Source organism: Sander vitreus, chromosome 14 (genome assembly GCF_031162955.1).
Source record: "Sander vitreus isolate 19-12246 chromosome 14, sanVit1, whole genome shotgun sequence".
Taxonomy (NCBI): Eukaryota; Metazoa; Chordata; class Actinopteri; order Perciformes; family Percidae; genus Sander; species Sander vitreus.
The window spans coordinates 6734316-6754279 of NC_135868.1; the positions used below are offsets into that span (position 1 = coordinate 6734316).

The 19964-nt window shown below is 42.4% G+C and overlaps 1 protein-coding gene across 4 annotated transcripts in view; it reads left to right on the forward strand.

The window, feature by feature from the left end:
• The window catches only part of cica (capicua transcriptional repressor a), a 37688-nt gene that overhangs the window by 3690 nt on the left and 14034 nt on the right, over nt 1–19964 (forward strand). For all 4 annotated transcript variants that reach the window (XM_078267952.1, XM_078267954.1, XM_078267955.1 and 1 more), the window contains exons 2-11: nt 8–3744; nt 4144–4411; nt 11802–11933; nt 12896–13049; nt 16455–16554; nt 16679–16861; nt 17127–17253; nt 17681–17853; nt 19273–19405; nt 19788–19870. In XM_078267952.1, coding sequence (XP_078124078.1) covers nt 223–3744; nt 4144–4411; nt 11802–11933; nt 12896–13049; nt 16455–16554; nt 16679–16861; nt 17127–17253; nt 17681–17853; nt 19273–19405; nt 19788–19870 — 4875 coding nt within the window. In that variant the 5' untranslated portion in view covers nt 8–222. The remainder of the gene's footprint in view (nt 1–7; nt 3745–4143; nt 4412–11801; nt 11934–12895; nt 13050–16454; nt 16555–16678; nt 16862–17126; nt 17254–17680; nt 17854–19272; nt 19406–19787; nt 19871–19964) is intronic.

Sequence of the window (19964 nt, forward strand, 5' to 3'; positions counted from 1 at the left end):
CTTTCAGAGTCTCTGGAATAAGGTGGGCAAGTGCCGAAGTCGCGCAACAAAGACAAGACAGGATGAGAGAGAGAAGCCCTGGCAGAGGAGGAAAATAGAGAGAATAGAAAGGAGGGGGAAGAAGAAAAATAAGAGGCCGAGCAAGAGAGGAACGCCAAAGAGAATCTCTGGGATAAATAAATAACAAGACTTGTTTGGAGAAAAGGCAAGCTAGATGAAAAGATGAAGCCGATAAAAAAGCAGCGGCGCTCTCCTCCCTCCACCCGGGCCAAAGGGGGGAAGCGCCGCGGAGTGGGGGATGCCCCAGAAGGAGGGGAGAAGAGAGATTCAGATGAGAACAGAGACAGAAGCAGATCCCCACAAAACCAAACACCCTCTTCTTCTAATTCACATTCAGAGTCCTCCCAGATGGAACCAATCAGAGCGCGGGACACTTCAGAGGTGGAGGGGCTTCACAGAGAAGGGCTGTCAGAAAGGACGGTATCACTTGTGATGGATTCTGGGAAATTTCTGACAGCGTCAGATGATAGACCAGGGAGGTTAGCAGTGAGCGGCAGCAGCCACAGTGACAGTGGTGGTAGCAGTTGTAGTAACAGTAGTACACCAAGCGCCAACAACAGCCCAAACCCCGCCTCCAGCCGAAAAACAGCCACCTTCAAGGCCCGTGTTCCCAAAAAGAAGTACACCTCTGAACACTGCATGTCTGCTACTGGTAACCATAGCAATCCTTCCTCCAGCACGCCTCCTCCTCTACCTCTTAGTGGTGGGGTCATCAACCACGGGTCAACAGGTTCAGGAAGTGACATCTATGTCTCGCACCCTGATGGCAACAGTCAGAGCAGGAGCATGATGGACGACTTCCACAGCAGGACCACTGGTAGGGAAGGGTCTCAGAATGGCTCCTCAGGACCCCCTACCCTGTCGTTGGGAGGGGACAGGGAAAGGCCTGGAGGGGGTGAAGGGGTGAGAGATGCAGAGGGAGTGTTGCCCAGTCCCCTGCCCCGCTGCTCCTCAACAGACACCGCCAGCGAGCACTCAGCTGACCTAGAGGTAATTGGCGACCCACACGCCCTCACACAGATGTCTACACACGCACCACCCAGTCTCCCTGATGCACTGTCTGACGCCCTCGCCAAAGGGCTGAAGAATCAGCGTGTCCTCGCCCGCCAGCTCAGGAGAAGAAGTGACGAGGAGGGAGGGGGCGAAAGGAGGGATGAAGGGGGGATTTCAGAATTGGTGTTCCGGGCTGGAGTCGTCCGCAAGGTCAGCGGTGATTTTGGTAGCCTGGAGGTGCAGCTGAATGGTGAGAAGACGCTGTGCCGTTACCCGTATCGACATGACAGCCCCCCAGGGGTGGTGGACATTATCCTAGATGCCCCGCCGCCTGGTGTCCATCCAATAGCTATTGGCACCCGTGTCTGCGTACCATTTGGCAATGAGGAGGGCAGCGAAGGCCAGTGGTATCGACAAGGTGTGGTGACCCAGGTGGACACACACCCTGCAGTGGCCAACCGCTACCGTGTCCTCCTGTCTGAGGAAAGACAGGACTTGGACGAGGAAGAGGATGGCAGAGGGACAGCTGCTGGTACCCAGGCAGTGTGGGTCTCCCGACAAACACTCCGGCTTCTGGTGCCACCTTGGGACCTGGATCTGCCGTCTGGAGGAGGACGAGATAGAGAAGAGGGAGTGAGAGACAAGGAAAGGGAGCGGGATGATAGGGAGGAGATAGACGTGGAGCAGGAGGTGTGTCGTTTGAGCTGTGGGATGACACCCGGCGTGGGGACAGTGTTGGGGAGAGGAATCCCCTACCCAGGCATGGTTCCTGTTTCCTCCACATCAGGACAAAATATTACCTCCCCGGTAACACCAGCGTCAGTCCTCAGCCTGGCCCCAGGCCGAGAGTGGGAAATTGAGAAAGACTTAGAGAGGGAGAGGGACCTCCAGAGAATACAGGAAAGAGAGAGGGAAAGAGAGCGAGAACGGGAGAACAGTGCAATGCAGCAGCACCAACAACAACAGCAGCAACACCACCAGTACATGCCACTCACCCCCGAAGAAGACATGGAGGTGTCCCACTTTAATATGCTCCCAGTGGGGGCGATCATACCTGGGGCAAAACCAATGGCACTTTCCCAACACCGCCACATTGTCTCTAAGCCCCCGCCTGGCTACCTCAATCCCCACCTGTCTGTGGTGCGGGGCATCGGGATCCCCGGGATCCCCGGGATCCCCCCTACCCACCTGGCCTTGAAACCCCATCCCCCTCCTTCACCTGTTCTTTTAAGCCTTGACCCAGCAACCGCAGCAGCTGCAGCAGCTGGTGCTGTCATTACCACCTCTCAGCTCCCTCCTCTCCCTCCCATCTCCTCTTCTACCGCATCCTCCTCCAGAGTAGAGAAGGCCTCAGGAGGAGGTTCTTCCAGTGGAGGAGCAGGTGGTGGCGGTGGATCCGGATCAGGTTCAACCTCCTCCTCCTCGTCACGTTCCCGCACCCCACTGACAGCTGCCCAGCAAAAGTACAAGAAGGGAGATGTGGTGTGTACGCCAACAGGCATCCGTAAGAAGTTCAATGGGAAGCAGTGGAGGAGGCTGTGCTCCAGGGAGGGCTGCTCTAAAGAGTCCCAGCGCCGAGGATACTGCTCCAGACACCTCTCAATGAGGACCAAGGAGATGGAAGCCAGTGGAGGCAGCCGGGAACGGGGTGGAGCCAGCAGCACAGGGACCTTGACGCCGTCCGACCTCCGACTGAGTGGTGGGAGAGCTAGCTCAGAGTTTGACTGGGATGAGACGTCACGTGAAAGCAGTGAGGCCAGCAGCCGTGGAGGAGATTCCCGCCCCCGCCTGGTCCTTCCCTCTCTGCTCCCCCAGGATCTCTCTCGTTTCGACTTTGATGAGTGCGAGGCAGCGACCATGCTGGTCTCCCTGGGGAGCTCCCGCTCAGGCACACCCTCATACTCCCCTATCTCCAACCAGTCGCCCTTCTCCCCTACCCCATCACCCTCACCCTCTCCGCTCTTTGGCTTTCGCCCTGCCAATTTCAGCCCCATCACTGCCCCTGCCTCACTTACTCCACGCCGCCATCGCCAGCTTAGCGGCACTAAGATGGGTACACCAGGTGTTGAGCGAGAGCGCCACCTGTCGGGGATTGTGCCCACTTTTCAGACCAATCTCACTTTCACAGTCCCCATGAGCCCCAGCAAGAGGAAGCTCGACAATCACCCGCCTCCTCCACTGCCTGCAATCCAGGACTACCAGACCAAACCTGAGCAACAGCAGCTGGTGAGCATAGGGGGAGGGTTGGTGGGAGACCCAAACCTGGGCCACAATAATGCCGCCTTCAGAGTCCTCTCCCCCCAGAGCCAGCCCACAACCCCCTCCTCACTTTCCTTCCCCCGGCCTCGTAGCGCCACCAGCAGGCCACCATCCTCCGCTGCTTCCACGCCTCCACCCATGCTGGTCTCTCCCACTCCTCCCTCCCCGTTGCCCCAAGAACCCTCTCCACGCCGTATTGTGCCCTTACGTGATTCCCCAGTCATTGTACGCAACCCAGATGTCCCTCTGGCCAAGTTCTCTGATGGTCCGTTAGGGAGGAGAGAGAGGAGCAGGTCCAGAGAGCACAGCCAGCCCCAACACACAGCTCCCCCAGGTCTGCAGGTCCCCGTCCCCATCAACGGGGCCACCACCAACGGTGCAGTTCTCTTGCGCAACCCCACATCCACACTTGTCCTGGTCACCTCCAGCTCGGTAAGAAAGTCACTATTTTTGTATATGTGCCACATGATCATGTACAGTTTAGGGATGGGCCATGTGGATAAAGTCTTCATTTTATCATGTGATAGCAATATTATGTCATAGCTACTAGGGCTGTGCAATTGATCGAAATTTTAATAGCGATTACGATTTCGGCTTTTAACGATCATTATTATTTAATTCATTTTAAATTGATTTAGTGTATTAACAATTATTTTGCATTACGTTTTGTAAGTAAACTCTTATTTTGTCTTGTGTTCTGAATGAAAAAAATATGTTTTAAGGGAAATTTCACAGTTCAAGGTGTTTTCACTGTTTTCACATCTACTATATTTTTGCTATGATTTAGTTCTCGGCACATACTAAAAATACTTTTTCAATGTCTCCTCCCAGTCACTGACCCCAGCCACAGTGGGCCATGCAGCATTGTCCAGCCCCTCCATGGTGCCCACTTCATCGGGCTCAATCCTGTCCTCCTCTGGTTCTGGAGGCAGGGAGCGTGAGAGGAAACCTGAGGGACACCAGGATGCCTCCGGAGGGGGGCTGCCACAGCCAGTGGCCTGTCACCCCACGCCGACTGCACTGCTGCCGCTCATACTGCCAGCCGAGTCGCCCCACCCTGCTCCACGCAAGCAAATCATCATGGGACGGCCAGGGACTGGTGAGTAAGGACGGGGAGAGGAAATGAGATATCATCATGGTTCTGTGGCTTTGACCTCTGTTCACGTCAGATACAAAGTCTGCCGAGCCACACTTCTGCCATACTGTAAAGTAGGAAGGGATGTGCAGGCTGAAGCTTGTGTACTCTAACCCAGCCATTCTCGCTTTCATTATCCCTCTAGAGTTACAGAGTTACAGAGCATCATCAGAGTGCTATGGCTATGACTCATATACACTTTACTATTGTTTGCTTGCAGTGAAAGAAAGAAACCATATTCAAAGGATGGTTTTTTTGTCCCCTTAATTTGCCTTCCTAGTGCCTTTTGACCTATTTTAGGAGTGTTTTTATTTGGTTATTTATTCATACCGGTATTTATTAGGCATGTATGTGGCATATACTCAATTTTCACAAATTTGTTTTATTTTAAAATGTAATATATGATGAATGAAGTAAACAAACCAAGAGTGTCAGAAATGTTATGCAGCTTTAGGCTGCTGTTGTTTTCTATGAAATGCTCTTTCTTAGCCAGTAGCACACAGTTAACAATGTCTTTATCATTGGCTTCCTTAAAAACAGCCACAGTGGAGACAGGGAAATGATTTGCATTCATGCAGATTATACCGGTGACAAAAAGAAAAGAAAAGATGGAGGTCAATAGATTATAAGTTGTTGGCATTTTATGAACATTCATTTTTGACCCAAGCTTCAGTCCTGCATGTAGATTTTGGTGTTCTAGGGATGTACATTGTGTACATTGTGTTTTCCTCATTTCCTTCTTAAATCTTTTTATCCTTCCTGATACTGATTTGACCTGAACTTGCGTATCGGCCAATACTGCATAACGATCCCATACCAGTCATAAGGTATGTATATATATATATATATATATATATATATATTACTATTTTTATACAGCTGTATACTACAAACCGTGTATGTATTGCTATCATTGTTGTTTGTCCTGGCTCAGTTAAACCCTTTGTAAACCATGAACAAATACATACAGAGAATGAATGGAATAGATACACTTTTAAACATTTAAATAAACTTTATTTTATTATCTTGTTTGACAGTTATAAATAAACTACTTTAAAGTATATTTTGTTCAGGGCTAAATTACGTGGTATAAGATCGCTGCATAGACTCGCATGCTCACAGATACCAGCATTTTAGGCAGGATCCGAGGCATTTCCGAACATCTCTATAAACCATACTATCACCTAACTCTCTAAATTACAAGGTGTACTGTAAATGTTCGAAAGAGCACAGTGTGGTTTGAGGGAGGATGAAATTAAAGGGGGTGAAGTTACCCTTATGAGCAATTTTGTGCACCCTCTTTGGGAAAAAATCTGTTAAATATAAAATATAAAATATTTTAGCCAGCTTTGTTTGCGTGCACTCTCTTGGATATCAGATTTGCCACTGAGAAAAAGAGGTGTTTGGGTTAATCATATACTGTGTGCTTGTTTCCATGCCAACCTTGCGATATTACAGCCAAAACTCAAATATGTTACTTTGAATATAGGAATGCGGAAGATAGTTTCCATTTGAAAAGCATGATTTCTCATTTTGTGTCATTTTAGCACAACACTTTCTAAATCTGAAAACTCAGTGTAATAAATGTACAGGAATGTGTCTTAGTGCAGAGTGATATTGGCAATTTATTGGTTTTTCAGTTTCACAGTTCATACTGACATTTGATTTCAAAAAAAAAAGGAGTTGTGTTATGCAGTAAGTCATACAGATGATTATAAAAAGGAAGAAGGTGCATTTTTCAGTTAATATGTAAATTTAGGAAACGTGGCATGGTTGCAGCTATAGGAGAATTGTTAAAACCATGAAAAGTGTCAAAAGTAGCAGATTTATAGCATGAGGATCTGTAAAATCTAAATTTAAATACCGATATTTAGTATTTCATAACCCTTTTCTGATTAAATTATAATTTCTTGACTCAAGGCAGTAAAGGTGACTTCAGAGTAAAACCTTTTTCCTCTGAGGTGTGAAGATCAGAGAAGGTTTGATATATCAGTCGCAAACTCAGTCTGTGTTGGGTCAGTTATTGAGTATGCGTGTGCAGGGGGCGTCACCCTTTTCATATCTATGTGTGTGTGTGTGTGTGTGCGTTTGTGTGCGTGTGTGCGTGTGTGTGTGTGTGTGTGTGTGCACGCGTGTGTGTGAGAGAGTGTGAGAGATAGTTAAGGGGTGTTTCACTACTGAAACTTTAAAAGGGCGTGAGTATTGGCATGTCTAGACATGCAAAACTGAGAGCAGGAGTGCAGAGAGCAACAAGGACAATCACACCTCCACAGCACACACACACACCACACACACACACACACACACACACACACACACACACACATTCATCTCGCTGTTTCAGGCAATCAACAACCTCAGACAGAGCATCAAGGGCAGGTCTAGCGTGATGTGAATGTGTTTCATCACTCTCAGCAGAAAAAGGAGTAATCATATTGCCAGCGTGTTGTCATGGATACCCTTTTCCCACCAGTAGAATTAGCGCAGTAAAGCGTCGAGGCTTGAGCTGATTACCGAAGCTCGCTTTTATTCCTCTCTCTCTCTCTCTCTCTCTCTCTCTCTCTCTCTCTCTCTCTCTCTCACACATCCCTCGCACGGCTACTAACAGCCACCTGCCTCTGTAGCGTTACGTTTCCTCCGCCATACATTTTTAAAAACGCCAAGAGCCACAGCGAGCCCAGAAACAAACACAGGCAGAAGGTAGTGGAGGCCCCACGGCTGAGATCTCTCCTAAATATAGCCCAGCACAAGTGCAGCTGCATCAGAATCGCAAGTTTCATTACTGTGCACTCTTTAAGTACATCTGCAGCCTTTAGTGAAGAAGAGATAAGTGCTCAGATGTAGATGAGGTCCCATCTTGTTTCACAGCTCAGGAACTGTATTATTGCTTTTGCACCCACAGGAGAAATTATTTGAAAAATTCTCCAAGTAGTGGTAATGTGTAGTCATAGGACAGGTGGATATCTACAGTTGAGAGTAGCATACTTTCCCACCTTAAAGCATGCAGACAGCTGTTCACCCCATCAGGAGTATTTTTTTCTTCTTCCCTGCTGTCTCTTGATATTCATCCTGTCAACGCTTCAAGTAAACCAATAAGAGACAGATGGTTATCTGCGCAGTTTTTTTTTTCTCTGATATTTTTCACAACCTACCACTATCAGTGTTTCCCTGGAATATTCATGCCTCGCCTCTTCAGGGTGTCAGCAGGTCCTTTAAGCGTTTGAAGAATCTCGAGTTAGATTTGTTTAGCACCTTAAAGGATATGGCTATACTTTCTATATATCTCTCACTGCCAACAAATCTCATATATAATTGGATTTTAAGAACATATATAACACAAAATCTAAACTATATCACTTTAATCCCAATACGCCAGACACGTGCATCCAGTGTAATCCTAAAGGACCAGTCTTTCACTGCTTGTGGGAATGTAATGTGTTCAATCGTTTTTAGGAAGGAGGTTCTTGAGATGGTTAGCCGGTAGAGGTGTTGAAATTAATCAAATAATCGATGCAACGAATCGTGGGCATGGACGATGCTGCATCGATAATCGACCGGGCCATAATCGATTATTTCTGTTTACAATTTAATGTAGGCCTAACAACATTTTGAGTTTACATATTATGTTTTGCACATTCAGGAAGTGCCATGTGCTCAGTGCTGTAGTTTTATGTATCCAATTTATTTAGTATTAGAGCACTGCAGAATGTTTTGTTTTTGAAGCTTGAAAAGCTATGAATTAAATATCCTATATGGCTTTAATTGAAAAATGTATTTGACGCATCGAGATATCGTATCGAATCGAATCGCTGACATGATAATCCTAATCAAATCGAATCAGGAGATCAGTGAAGATTCACACCTCTATTAGCCAGACAACAAAACCAAAAGTTGTGCACCCTGAGTATATATCTAAGAGATTTTATCACTAAAAAGAGTGACCCTGCAGTAATATACTTGTTTCTCTTACAAGTTAAGTGAGCAATAGCTACATGATGGAAAAATGTAAACGAACCAAGTATGAAGCAATATGTTATGAGTATATCAACGTGTGTTACTAACTTACATACATTACTAAAGGAAGCTGGTAGTTGTTGAAAATATCTGGGGGAGCCGTATGGAGTTTAAAAAAAAAGAAAAAAAAGATTGTGTATATGTTTTTATTTATTTGCCTATTTATTTGATGGTATACTTTGCTGCCAAGATTGACCCTTTCATTAATATGTAATAGTTTGTTATAAAAGAAAGAAAGTGTCTTGGTCACTATTCTTTAAAACAAATATAAGAGATCTGATTCAATATTGTTTGATGATATGTTATGTGTTCTATGTAAAAAATAAATAAATAAAAATAAAATACTATGGTCCGATATATCGTAATCAAATATTTTTAAACTCCCAAATATCAATATCATTATCAGCCTTAAAAATCCAGCATCATTCGGACTGTACTGCTGATGTGCCCTTGAGCAAGTCATTAAATACCTACAAGCCTAAGAGCTGCAGCAGTTCATTTATTCATTTTTATTTATGTATTTGCACATATACACGTATATAAAAAGACTTCAAAAGAGAAAACTTCAAAAAGAATTCAAGAAAACATTTGAACATTGTGCAGGAGAGATACCTCACCTAATAAATATCAATAGTCATACAAAAAAAAAGAAAAAAGGATAAGAAGATAAAAACAAAAGATTACATAATTTATCAAAGTTTCAAGACTCAGCAGTAATTCAAAGTTGATGATGAATCTACATGGAAGTTTAGGTTTGCAAGTTGAAATACATTACAATGAAATCATGAAGTGTTATAAATCTTTGCTAATTAAAGTCCTTTTTCAGATGTTTTCATTATTTCATTATTTCTGAATTAGACCTCTGCCCTTCCTGTGGATGATCAATAAGAAGGATAAAAAGAAGATATATATATATATATATATATATATATACTTTGTACAATAAAGTACATCATCAGTATCAGGGCTGCACGATATGAGGAAAATATGCTATATGCGATAATGCTGTTGAACATCGCGATAATGATATTACTTGAAATAAATAAACAGATATTAAAGTGTACTCATTTCTGCATTTCTACTGCTTTCAGTATTCTGCTAAAATACAACAAATTGCTTGCTGAATTTAAAACAAATGTAAGGAAATCATTTCCAGCATTCTTTTATTGAACAAATTGAATTGAATATTAAAGGCACCACTAAAAAAGATTCAGTTACATTTTAAAGTGCAGTTTTCTACTCATATTCTCTTTCAACTAACACATCTGTCTTCAGCGATATGTCGCAGCCTTTCGCGATGTGTATATTGCGCCAGTTGATATCGCAATGACAATAAAAAAAAACATATGTTGTGCTGCCCTAATCAGTACTATTTCTGGTCCTGCCCGCCTTAAGAAAGTAACTTCTGGTGTGTAAAACATTTGAATAAGCCTCACTTCCTCAGCTGAAGTTCCCTATGCACACATCAACATTTAAACTGCCACTAAGTAGTAAGTGGCAAGGATCAGAGCACAGCTGTAATAGTCATGAGACACTAATCAGAAGAGAACATCTTGAACAGTGTGAACTGTACATCCAGGACATGTTTGCATTTTCTTCATTATCTAGCTCAGCAGTATCTGGATCTCCATTTTAGATGAGACATTAGCCGGCGAATGGTTAGCTATAAATAGACCGTTTTGGAACTTTTTTATACAATTATTAATGGAAACAGAAACTGGACATTACAGTGCTGCAGCCAGTCAAGGGAGGAGTATCACTGTGGAGATAGTTCTGGCAGTGCGAGACTAGGGTGAGGAGTGGATGGTTAAACTGAGGCCAAAATCTTTATTATATAATATTTTATGATTATATATATATATATATATATATATAAATGTACAGACACATAGAATAAACTGCTGCTGATAAAACCACAAACTATTCAACTGATTCCCAAAGTAGAAATATCAAAAAATGCAGAAGGGATGGTATTAGCAGCAGTAATAGTTGGGGTTGTAGTAGTACTGGTGGTGGTTGTAGTATTAGCCGTAATGGTAGTTATACAGTAATAGTGGTGGTAGTATAAGCAGTTGTAGAGCTGTCAGTGGTATTGTATCGTGATGATACAAACATGAGCATATTGTGTTATCTGTTATCCAAATTAATGATTCTGAGGAAAATTATAAACAATATACCATACATTAAATTACGTCCTCCTTCCATTTAGCGCTGACGTTTTATTCCTTTTAGTCCGTGTTTGTGTTGGCCTACTATTTTCTTTGCCCTTGTCCCCCTGTAATGTTACTTTGTAAAGCTTCCGTGGGTTTCATGAAAGGCGCTATATGAATCTAAGTTATTACTTCGTTGATTGCTTCAACAAACTTTTAATGCTTTGGATCGTGACTCAGTGGCAGTGATACCCGGTTTAGCTCAGGAAACATTCAAAGAAGGCTAAGTTACCGTATGCAACACTGCAAATGCAACAATGCATCTGTAACTTATTCTGTTATTGTAAATGATTTTTTGTCTGAGCAAAACATTCATTGCAACTGTATGACCTCCCTGTAATGCTAACTCGGTAATCTACAGTGGGTAATACAGCACCGTAAAGAGAAGACCTTTACGACAGCAGGATTGGTAGAAACACTACCGCTTTTGTCCAAAGCGGTCGCTAGAATCAACACAAACTGAAAGTTACATATAGCCACTTTAAGTTGCATTTTCAATGCAGGACTTTACTTGTAACATTGTATTTCACACTGTGGTAATACTACTTTTACTTACGTAAAAGATCTTAGTACTTCTTCCACCTCTGCTAGTACCGGTAATAGAGATTTGTGTACAAATTAAACTTTGTAGTCTTTGGCTTGAAATGGTGCACACTGGAGAAAGAGTTCAGTTCAGAGTCTATAGCTCGGCAGCAGTCTAGACGGCGAGTAGTCTGGAGTCTAAAATCTCTGTGGATAAAATAACAGGTTCCCTCATCACACCGCATGACCCCTCATCTCTCATTATCCTGAGGGATGGTCTCTGTGTGTGTGTGTGTGTGTGTGTGTGTGTGTGTGTGTGTGTGTGTGTGTGTGTGTGTGTGTGTGTGCGTGTGTGCATGTTGGAGAGGGGGCAGAGTAGGTGACTAAATACACAACTCCATTCATGGTCTTCAGTTTCTAGGAACGTGTAGTTTTTAGTAGCGCTTTAGCTCATCGCTGGCTGACTATCATGTAGGGTTTCACATGCTGCCACAGGGCAGTGCGCTACCTTCTGTCTATAGTCCATGATACTGACATGGATAAACATGGTGACATTTCACTTTCTCACTCTCTCTTTCTTTCCTCTCTCTCCTTTGGTGTTCCCACAGTTTGGACCAACGTGGAGCCTCGGTCGGTGCCAGTGTTCCCTTGGCATTCACTCGTCCCTTTCCTGGAGCCCAGCCAATCAGGAGCGGCTGCCCAGCCTGCTGATGGTCAACAGCTTGTCAATCAGAGCAAAGGTAGCAAATAGCCCCACTCCCTTTCTCTGAATTCAACAGCGTACCCAAAAATATAGACTGTATGTAATAAACAAATATTTCCTAATATAATAATTATAACTGGAAACAGTATGCAGGGCTTTGTTTCTGCCAAAAACAATCAAGTGCAAAGTCGGACGTACCAGCAGCCAAGTCAGAGTTTTCCAAAACAGTTGCGACTGAATTGCAAATCAGCACAGTTGGTGTTTATGCCAAAATAGTTCCAGTAACATTGTTGATAACACTATTTGCTGACTGGAGTGCTAAAATGTATTCAAAGACTAATATTGACCACTCGAGACGGTCAGTAATCTTCAGAGCTTCATTAGGCCGTATTTTAGATATTAAGTTATCTTTCTTTTCTATTTTTTGTGTTAGTGCTGCAACTATTGATTAATCATGCAGTCTACGAAATCAGAAATAGTGGATACAATTTCTCAGAGCCCCCATCATTAAGCTAAAATATATGATAAAGAAAAGCAGAAAAGCCTCAAATTGCAGAGACCAGCGAATTGTTGCCATTTTTTGCTTGTAAATAGACTGAAAGGCTAATTGATTATCAAAATAGTTGCTAATAATTTTTGACAAATAATTTCAGCTCTAGACTGTTAAATTAACCAGCTCACTTTAGAGTAAATCATGGCACCCCATTCATGACTGTGTCACATTATCAATCTCAAAAGAAAACAGACAGTTTGCTATTTTAGGATGTATGAGCATCAAAGATGAAAACAACTTTATTTTGGGGGATGTGTTTTAAGAGACCACCACACTGTATAAAGTCTTCTAAGTATTTTTCCATCTAAATCAATTCTACAAAACCTCTTGGCTAAGTTATAATGGCCTTCAAAGTGGAGGCTAGTCATAGTAAAAGTAAGCAAGCTCACTAATGGGCTACAATACACTTTTCACTAACTGGCATATAAATGGCTTTTATTTTTTAGAGCCTCGTTGCGGTGTGGCCCTGGTGAGCGACGGGCGGACCGGCCCACCAGACCTAGAGAGGGGATCGCCGTCATGCCCTCCCCCGACTAATGACAATCCTCCTACAGACAGGGGAGCGGCTGACAGCGAGACAGAGAGCGATATAGATGACCCGTAAGTACAAAGAGGCTGGTTTTTATCCACATCACTGCTGGTGTTATCATGGTGCCTGCTGCTTTAAAATTGTACGATTGTTTTCTGCAAATGTCTTTTTTGGCACATAAAAAGTAAAAAAAATAAAAAATAATTGAATTAACATAGCAGAATATAACAGTTCAGTGCTCAGCAGTGCATTTTGTGTTGGTTATCAAAGTCCAGCAATGGCTACGGATGGCAGACGGAATCAAGAGAAAAAGAGGAAGAAGCAGAAGAAACAAAAGATTTAATTTAAATTCAGGTGTAGAGTAGCGCTGTGACACATTGACCACATTGTGAAATGAGGCCAGTCCACCAGTCAGACACAGGAAACTGCCAGACAACCATTGATTGAATTCAGGTTTAGTTTACATGCAAGTGCGGTAATTTAAATCTGTACATTATTCAGATATAAACCCAATGACTTCTTAAAGTGGGATGTCACTCTGTCAGTTTATTCTGTGGCATAGATGCCGGTTCATTAACATAGTATGTAAGAATTTGTTGAAATTTGAATCTTTTTATTTCTGATCTGATCCCTAGTTTAACAACTGATTGGGTTTTTTGGAGCCTTTTTTTGGAAAGTCTTAATTTTTGTTTCCCAAATTATATGTATCCAGTTTGAAAGAAAAAAACAACTCTGTAGCTATATTTCAATATTCCATACTTTTAATATGGAGAAACAACATTTCTTTTGTTGTTGTCGTAAGCTAACCTTCTGTCCCTGTCTTCTGTACATTTAAATGTAAACTCCTTTTGAGCAAACACTTTATACATAGTGTTTTCTTTCTGCGACTCCGGGTATGACTCAGTAGAAACAGATAGTTACTGTAGATTATATTAGACAAAGTTTGTCTGTGTAGTTTGAATCGCAGACTTTAAAACTCTCAAGGACGCTACGCTTAAAACAGGTGTACTGAAATCCACCTCTGACAGCAAAATTTGAAAGAAAGAAAGAAACAAACAACAAACAACTTTTCCACCAGCTGCATCGGTGTGTGTGTGTGTATGTGTGTGTGTGTCTGGCAAGAGTTGTACAGTCTGTGCTTGTTCATTCCACTCAGTCTCAGGCTGCGTCTCTGCGTCTGGCTGGGTTATTGCTCTTTCAGAGTGACTCAGACGGGCTGCATGGCTGTCTGGCTGGTAATGTGGTTTTGAATGCTTCAGGGTCACCGTGCTAACAAAGGCCGCCATCACCGAACGAAGTGCTTTAGCAATCTCTCCATGTTGCAGTGGTTACGCCTGTTATCCAACTACATCTCAATGGAGAGACTAATGGCATAAATAAAAACTTGACTCATTTAACAAGAATTGAGCTCCATTTATTTGCTGCTTTTACAAATACATATTGTACAAATGCTTACAGACGCATACAAATATAAGCATAATACGCATTTTTTTTTTTTTTTTTTTTTTTTATGTATTTATATTTTGTTATCTAACACTTCTTATCTGTTACCCCCTAATTGTTTTTCTTGTTTGTATTTCCTAATTCCCAAACTGACCACTGACCTACCTTCATGGACACTGTGTGTGTTCCCTTATCTTAGCTGAATTCTGTGTTTGCTGTATATAATAAAAATGCTTTTGTAAAACTAGACAAGAAGGCAAAAAAGCACCATATTCATGTAGTCACGGCTCGACACCGAGTTCACCCTCTAACAGCTGAAAGTTTTCAGACGTTCTGTCTGCCGCCTCACAGTTTCAAGACTTTTCTAATAGTCTTGACTTTAAAGCTCACAATTTAAACTGTTATTTTTTTCCAGTTGTGCCAAGAAACCTTTAATCCAGATTGAATCCAGATTTATAATTCTACAGTTTATATTTGTTTGTTTCATACAAACAGGACTAGGTGGATGGAAACCTAGTATGTGGCTGCACCGTGTTTAGTTTATGTACTAAATTGTGGCCAAATTGTTGCAGGTATAGTCAGCGGTGTCCATAATGTGAATTCCTAGATATTAAATGTTCGTCTGCAATTTTCTGCAGTGGTCCCAGTAATATTTGTTCTTAAAGTGTACTGAAGTAGCACATCATATGACATGGTTAAGCTACGTTTGAGTCAAATAGTTAAGGACTGCTTTAATTTAATAAATTCAACATTATTCAATTTAATTCAATATTATTTATTGTGTCAAATCACATCAGAAGTTATCTCAGGACACTTTACAGATGGAGTAGGTCTAGACCATTTTATAATTTACAGAGACCCAACAAATACCCAACATTATAATCATGCTGTTTTCGACAATTAGTCGTTCTGTATTACTGATCTAAAGTGTTTTTGTTCTATTCAGTCTATTCAGTCACCAACCCACAGTGGACACTAGACAATGGTTTGCATGACTTTGTTAAACAGACCAGACCTAGGTTGCATCCCATGACAATTCTACGAGCATGCCCACAGCCTCAAATATTGGTCTTACGGAAACAGAGCAAGATAACGTTCCTGCTTCAGCTTGCAGACCGTGGTCGGGAAGCACAGGGGAGGCTTTGTTTACTTTACTTGGCTCTTGAGGAGCTTCAGCATTTATTCAAAGACAAACTGAAACCGGCACTGTTCATTTACTACCCCTTGACAACTTTACTGTCAATTTCTTCTCTGCTCCGATCACCATACACTCACTACACTCACACTACGCACTGAGCTAGTCTTCTTCTAACATTATGCATCAACACCCTACAAGTATGGGATTGCGCAGCAGCAACAACCGCATATAAATTGAGGAAGTGGATCAGATGATTGATCTTTCTTGATTTATGTTTTATGATTCATGTTCTCTTTTTGTCTCTGTGCAAGTATCATCTCTAATATAATCTGTACTATTATATCAATATATAATAAGAATTTGTATACAAATGAATGTCTTGTTTACTGCTGTTCAACAGTTATCTGTTCTTTTTTTATTTACTCTGTGTGTAGTTGCTTTTTCCTTGAAACGATCCAGTGGCTCGCAGGAAGAGTGCAATTTAGTAGAAGTAGAGAAAGCAGTTTCTGTGGAATTAACTGAATAAATACTCAGTAGTTGCCATGCACAGTGATAACAACCAAGGCTGAACAGATAAAGAAAAGTGTGTCAGTTACATTAACGGTAAATGAAAGGAAAAGAAAGCCAGGAAGACAAAGAGAAAACACTGTTCTGGTTGGCTGACATGGCATACTGGTCAAGTGCTTACTGTACATTAAGTGGAACTTTATGGAGCCTTGTCTTCAAACTACAGAGGTGTGATATACATGAGGATCATTGTGTCTTGAATACCTCCTAAAATCCTTTACCAACCCTTTAGCCTCGTTCCTGAAAGCCCCACACAGTGAGGGATTTCCCTCAGTTTCCCCTCTCTTATCGACTCAAAGTTTCACTTTTTCTCTCTGTGTGAATGCAGGTTCTCCCCGGGTGTGGCCAACGATCCGACGCCCTCCGATGGCCCCATGAAGAGACGCACACAGTCCCTCAGCGCCCTGCCCAAGGACGGAGACAGGAAGGTCAGTCCACAGTCCAGACAGACAGTCTATCAGTAGAAAAAGGCAAAAAAGATACAGAAAAACAGAGACAGATTAATACTGAACCTAAAACTAGACACTGTGTGCTCTTTCAAACCCTAACCAGAGGGAGAAGGACCACATCCGCCGACCCATGAATGCATTCATGATCTTCAGTAAACGCCACCGGGCCCTAGTGCACCAGCGACATCCCAACCAAGACAACCGGACAGTGAGCAAGATCCTGGGGGAGTGGTGGTACGCTCTAGGGCCCAACGAGAAGCAGCAGTACCACGATCTGGCCTTCCAGGTAAACATACTATCTAAAATTCTTTAATTGCTTCTTATTTTCTGTATGTTTTGCAGTTTACTCCTAATGGCCATAACAGAGTAGTGAATCTTTAGCGAGTATATGAGAGCTTTTTAATTGTGTACTCTAGACATCCAGCTTCACCAACAGCAGTAGCAGCTTGTTTGGAATTAGGTGATGAAAAACAGGCATCATGGCTGAACTACAGAAACTAGAACAGCATCGATAGAAAGTTAAAGACCCTCTCCTCCTCCTCTTCCTCCAGGTGAAAGAGGCCCACTTCAGAGCGCACCCAGACTGGAAGTGGTGCAACAAGGACCGCAGAAAGTCGCTTTCAGAGGGCCGCGGGATGCCAAAGGAGCCACGGGAGAGGAGCATGTCAGAGAGCATAGGTGTGTGTGTGTGTGTGTGTGTGTGTGTGTGTGTGTGTGTGTGTGTGTGTGTGTGTGTGTGTGTGTGTGTGTGTGTGTGTGTGTGTGAGAGAGAGAATTAGCATTTCCAAGCCAATGTACAAAATGCCTTTTACAAGGAAAACATCTTAGATCAGTGAATCATCAACTGCTTTTAATCTATTTTCCGTTTTAGATCCTGCAATCACTTCAAATATATTTAACCATTGTCTGACTAAATGTGCTGTAATTATAAAAAAAAACATTATACTGATTGTTATTGCATATTGCTAAACCTAACCCAATATGCTGATGCTCTTAGACAGAGCATTGGTGTGTATTTTATGGAACTAGTTTTATTGATCTATTTCATACATGATACAGTGTTATATTTTATCTTTGATCAGAGTCTTTCCCCTCTCGTCTCCAGATCCCCATCCGGAGTCTCAGGTGCTGGAGGGGAAGGGAGGAGGCTCGGGCTGGCCAGGGGGATCTGAGCGTCGAGGGGGGCTGTTTGTGGGGCAGCACCCCCGTCCCCGAGCCTTTTCCCAGAGTGCCGTGCACACCCTGGAGCAGAGGGAGAGAGAGAGAGACTTGGAGAAGGTAGGCAGTTGTTAATCTGTAGCTCAAAGGCAGCAAACAGAGTCGGGAGATTTAAGAATGTGAAGCAAACTGTACGAGATCAGCAGCTAGTTTGATCTGAAAGCTAGAGAAAGTTAAAAGTAATGTGCTTTTAGTCAAGTCAAGAGTATTATTCTTATTATTATTATTCATACTATTCATCCTGCACATACACTTATTCTTACTACTCTTACAATGTTACTGTTTCTGCACTATAATGGTACTGTTACCACACTGCACATAGCTGTCTATATCTGTCTCTATGGTTCATACTGAATATCCATATACATAGTTTTTCTTTTTCTTATAATATATTCTGTTAATATACTGCATATATCTATATTATTCTTACTACTATTATAATGTTACTGCTACTACATTGCACATATCTGTACATGTTTTTCATACATTGTTCATATTACATAGCCATATTTATTCTGCTCTTATAGGTATAGGTATTCTTATCTTATAGGTAACTGCTAATACACTGCACATATTTATATTTAATTTATATTACTCTAAACCACCTCCTGTAAACCAACTGTATACTACTGTCTACACTGCACTATATTTCTTGTCCCTATGCACCACCTGCCTTTACTTTGTATATCGCATTGCACTTTTCTGCTTTTTTTGCACTTCTGGTTGGATGCAAACTGCATTTTGTTGTCTTTTGTACTTGTACTCTGCACAATGACAATGAAGTTGAATCTAATCTAATTATTCAATGAACTTTAAACTAATTTGTTGCATCAAAGAGAACAAAGAAAAAAGTAAATCAAATAAAAAATCAGAAAATTAAAGCAGCAGGCTGAAGTAATTCTTAAAAGGGCCAATGCTTGTGTGTATGTGAGCGCCTACACACCAACATGCGTGTGTGTATTTATAGATATAGCAGACGTGTGTCTTTCACATTGCAATGCATTTTGGTTGAACTCTACAACGGAAAACAAGCTGTAAAAAAAACTATTCAAATGGACTCGCTTGGTTCTGTGTGTGAGGGCTTGAGTTGTTGCTGCTGAAAGCTCTGGAGGAGCTCAGCCTCCAACTTCAAAGGTTTCACTTTCTATTTTTTAGTGCCTTTGAAGGCACTGTGGTGTTTGCAGCTTCGCGCCTAATCACAGAGGGATAGGTCTGCATGTGAACTCTTTTGTTTCGAAGGTATTCATTTAATGCTGGTGGCAAAGCCGCATACGTATGCATGCTTTGATAATAGTGATACTACTTCTTTCTGAAGTGTTGTTCTGAAGTTCCGTACTTCAATTCTGTAAGTCCCCATTTTTGAGGGGATCTTTTAGTTGTTTGAAGGTGTCCTTCAAATAAATATTGTGTCTGCAACAACTACTCAGACATATTTTTGAAGTTGTAAAACTGTAAAATGTGCTTTTTCTTTTCTGTCAGGAGGACAGGGCGGGTTTGTTTTGCCACCGGCCCACGCCTCAGTCCCTGTACCAGGGCGGGGCCAGCGAGGACGTGACCAGCGACGAAGAGCGCATGGTCATCTGTGAGGAAGAGGGGGACGATGATGTCATGGGTGAGCTTAGATGATCAGCACAGTGGTCGAGTGGTGGTTAGAGAGACTGTTGCATAACCACAAAGTCATAGTTTCATTTCCCACAACAATCAGTGTGTCTTTAAAAAAAGACACTAAACTTTAGCCATCTCTTAGTCAGAATGACAATTTTCAGCAAAACACCTCTGAAGCTAAAAACAAAAGTAGCTGTGTCATCTGGTGAGCCTCAGCCCCTGACTGTAATTGCCAGCGTTAGAATATGGCAATAACACATAATTGGCTTTTTGATGGGGATACTGTTGATTTGAAGGCAGTGATTGCAAATGAAATAATGTCCAGGGAGCAGTGGAAAGTGGGTTTGCTGAAATTTGTTAAAACACTTACTTCTGATATCCACCCTCAGAGGATTCCTGTCCTGAAGGCTCCATTGACCTCAAGTGTAAAGAGAGAGTGACGGACAGCGATGACGACGAACCAGATGGACAGGTAGCTGCAGTGCTCATCAAATAACTTGAGTTATTTTATATCCACAGTGGGCTTCATTTTGAGCTATATTTTCTGGGTAACCATGTGTCCTTGT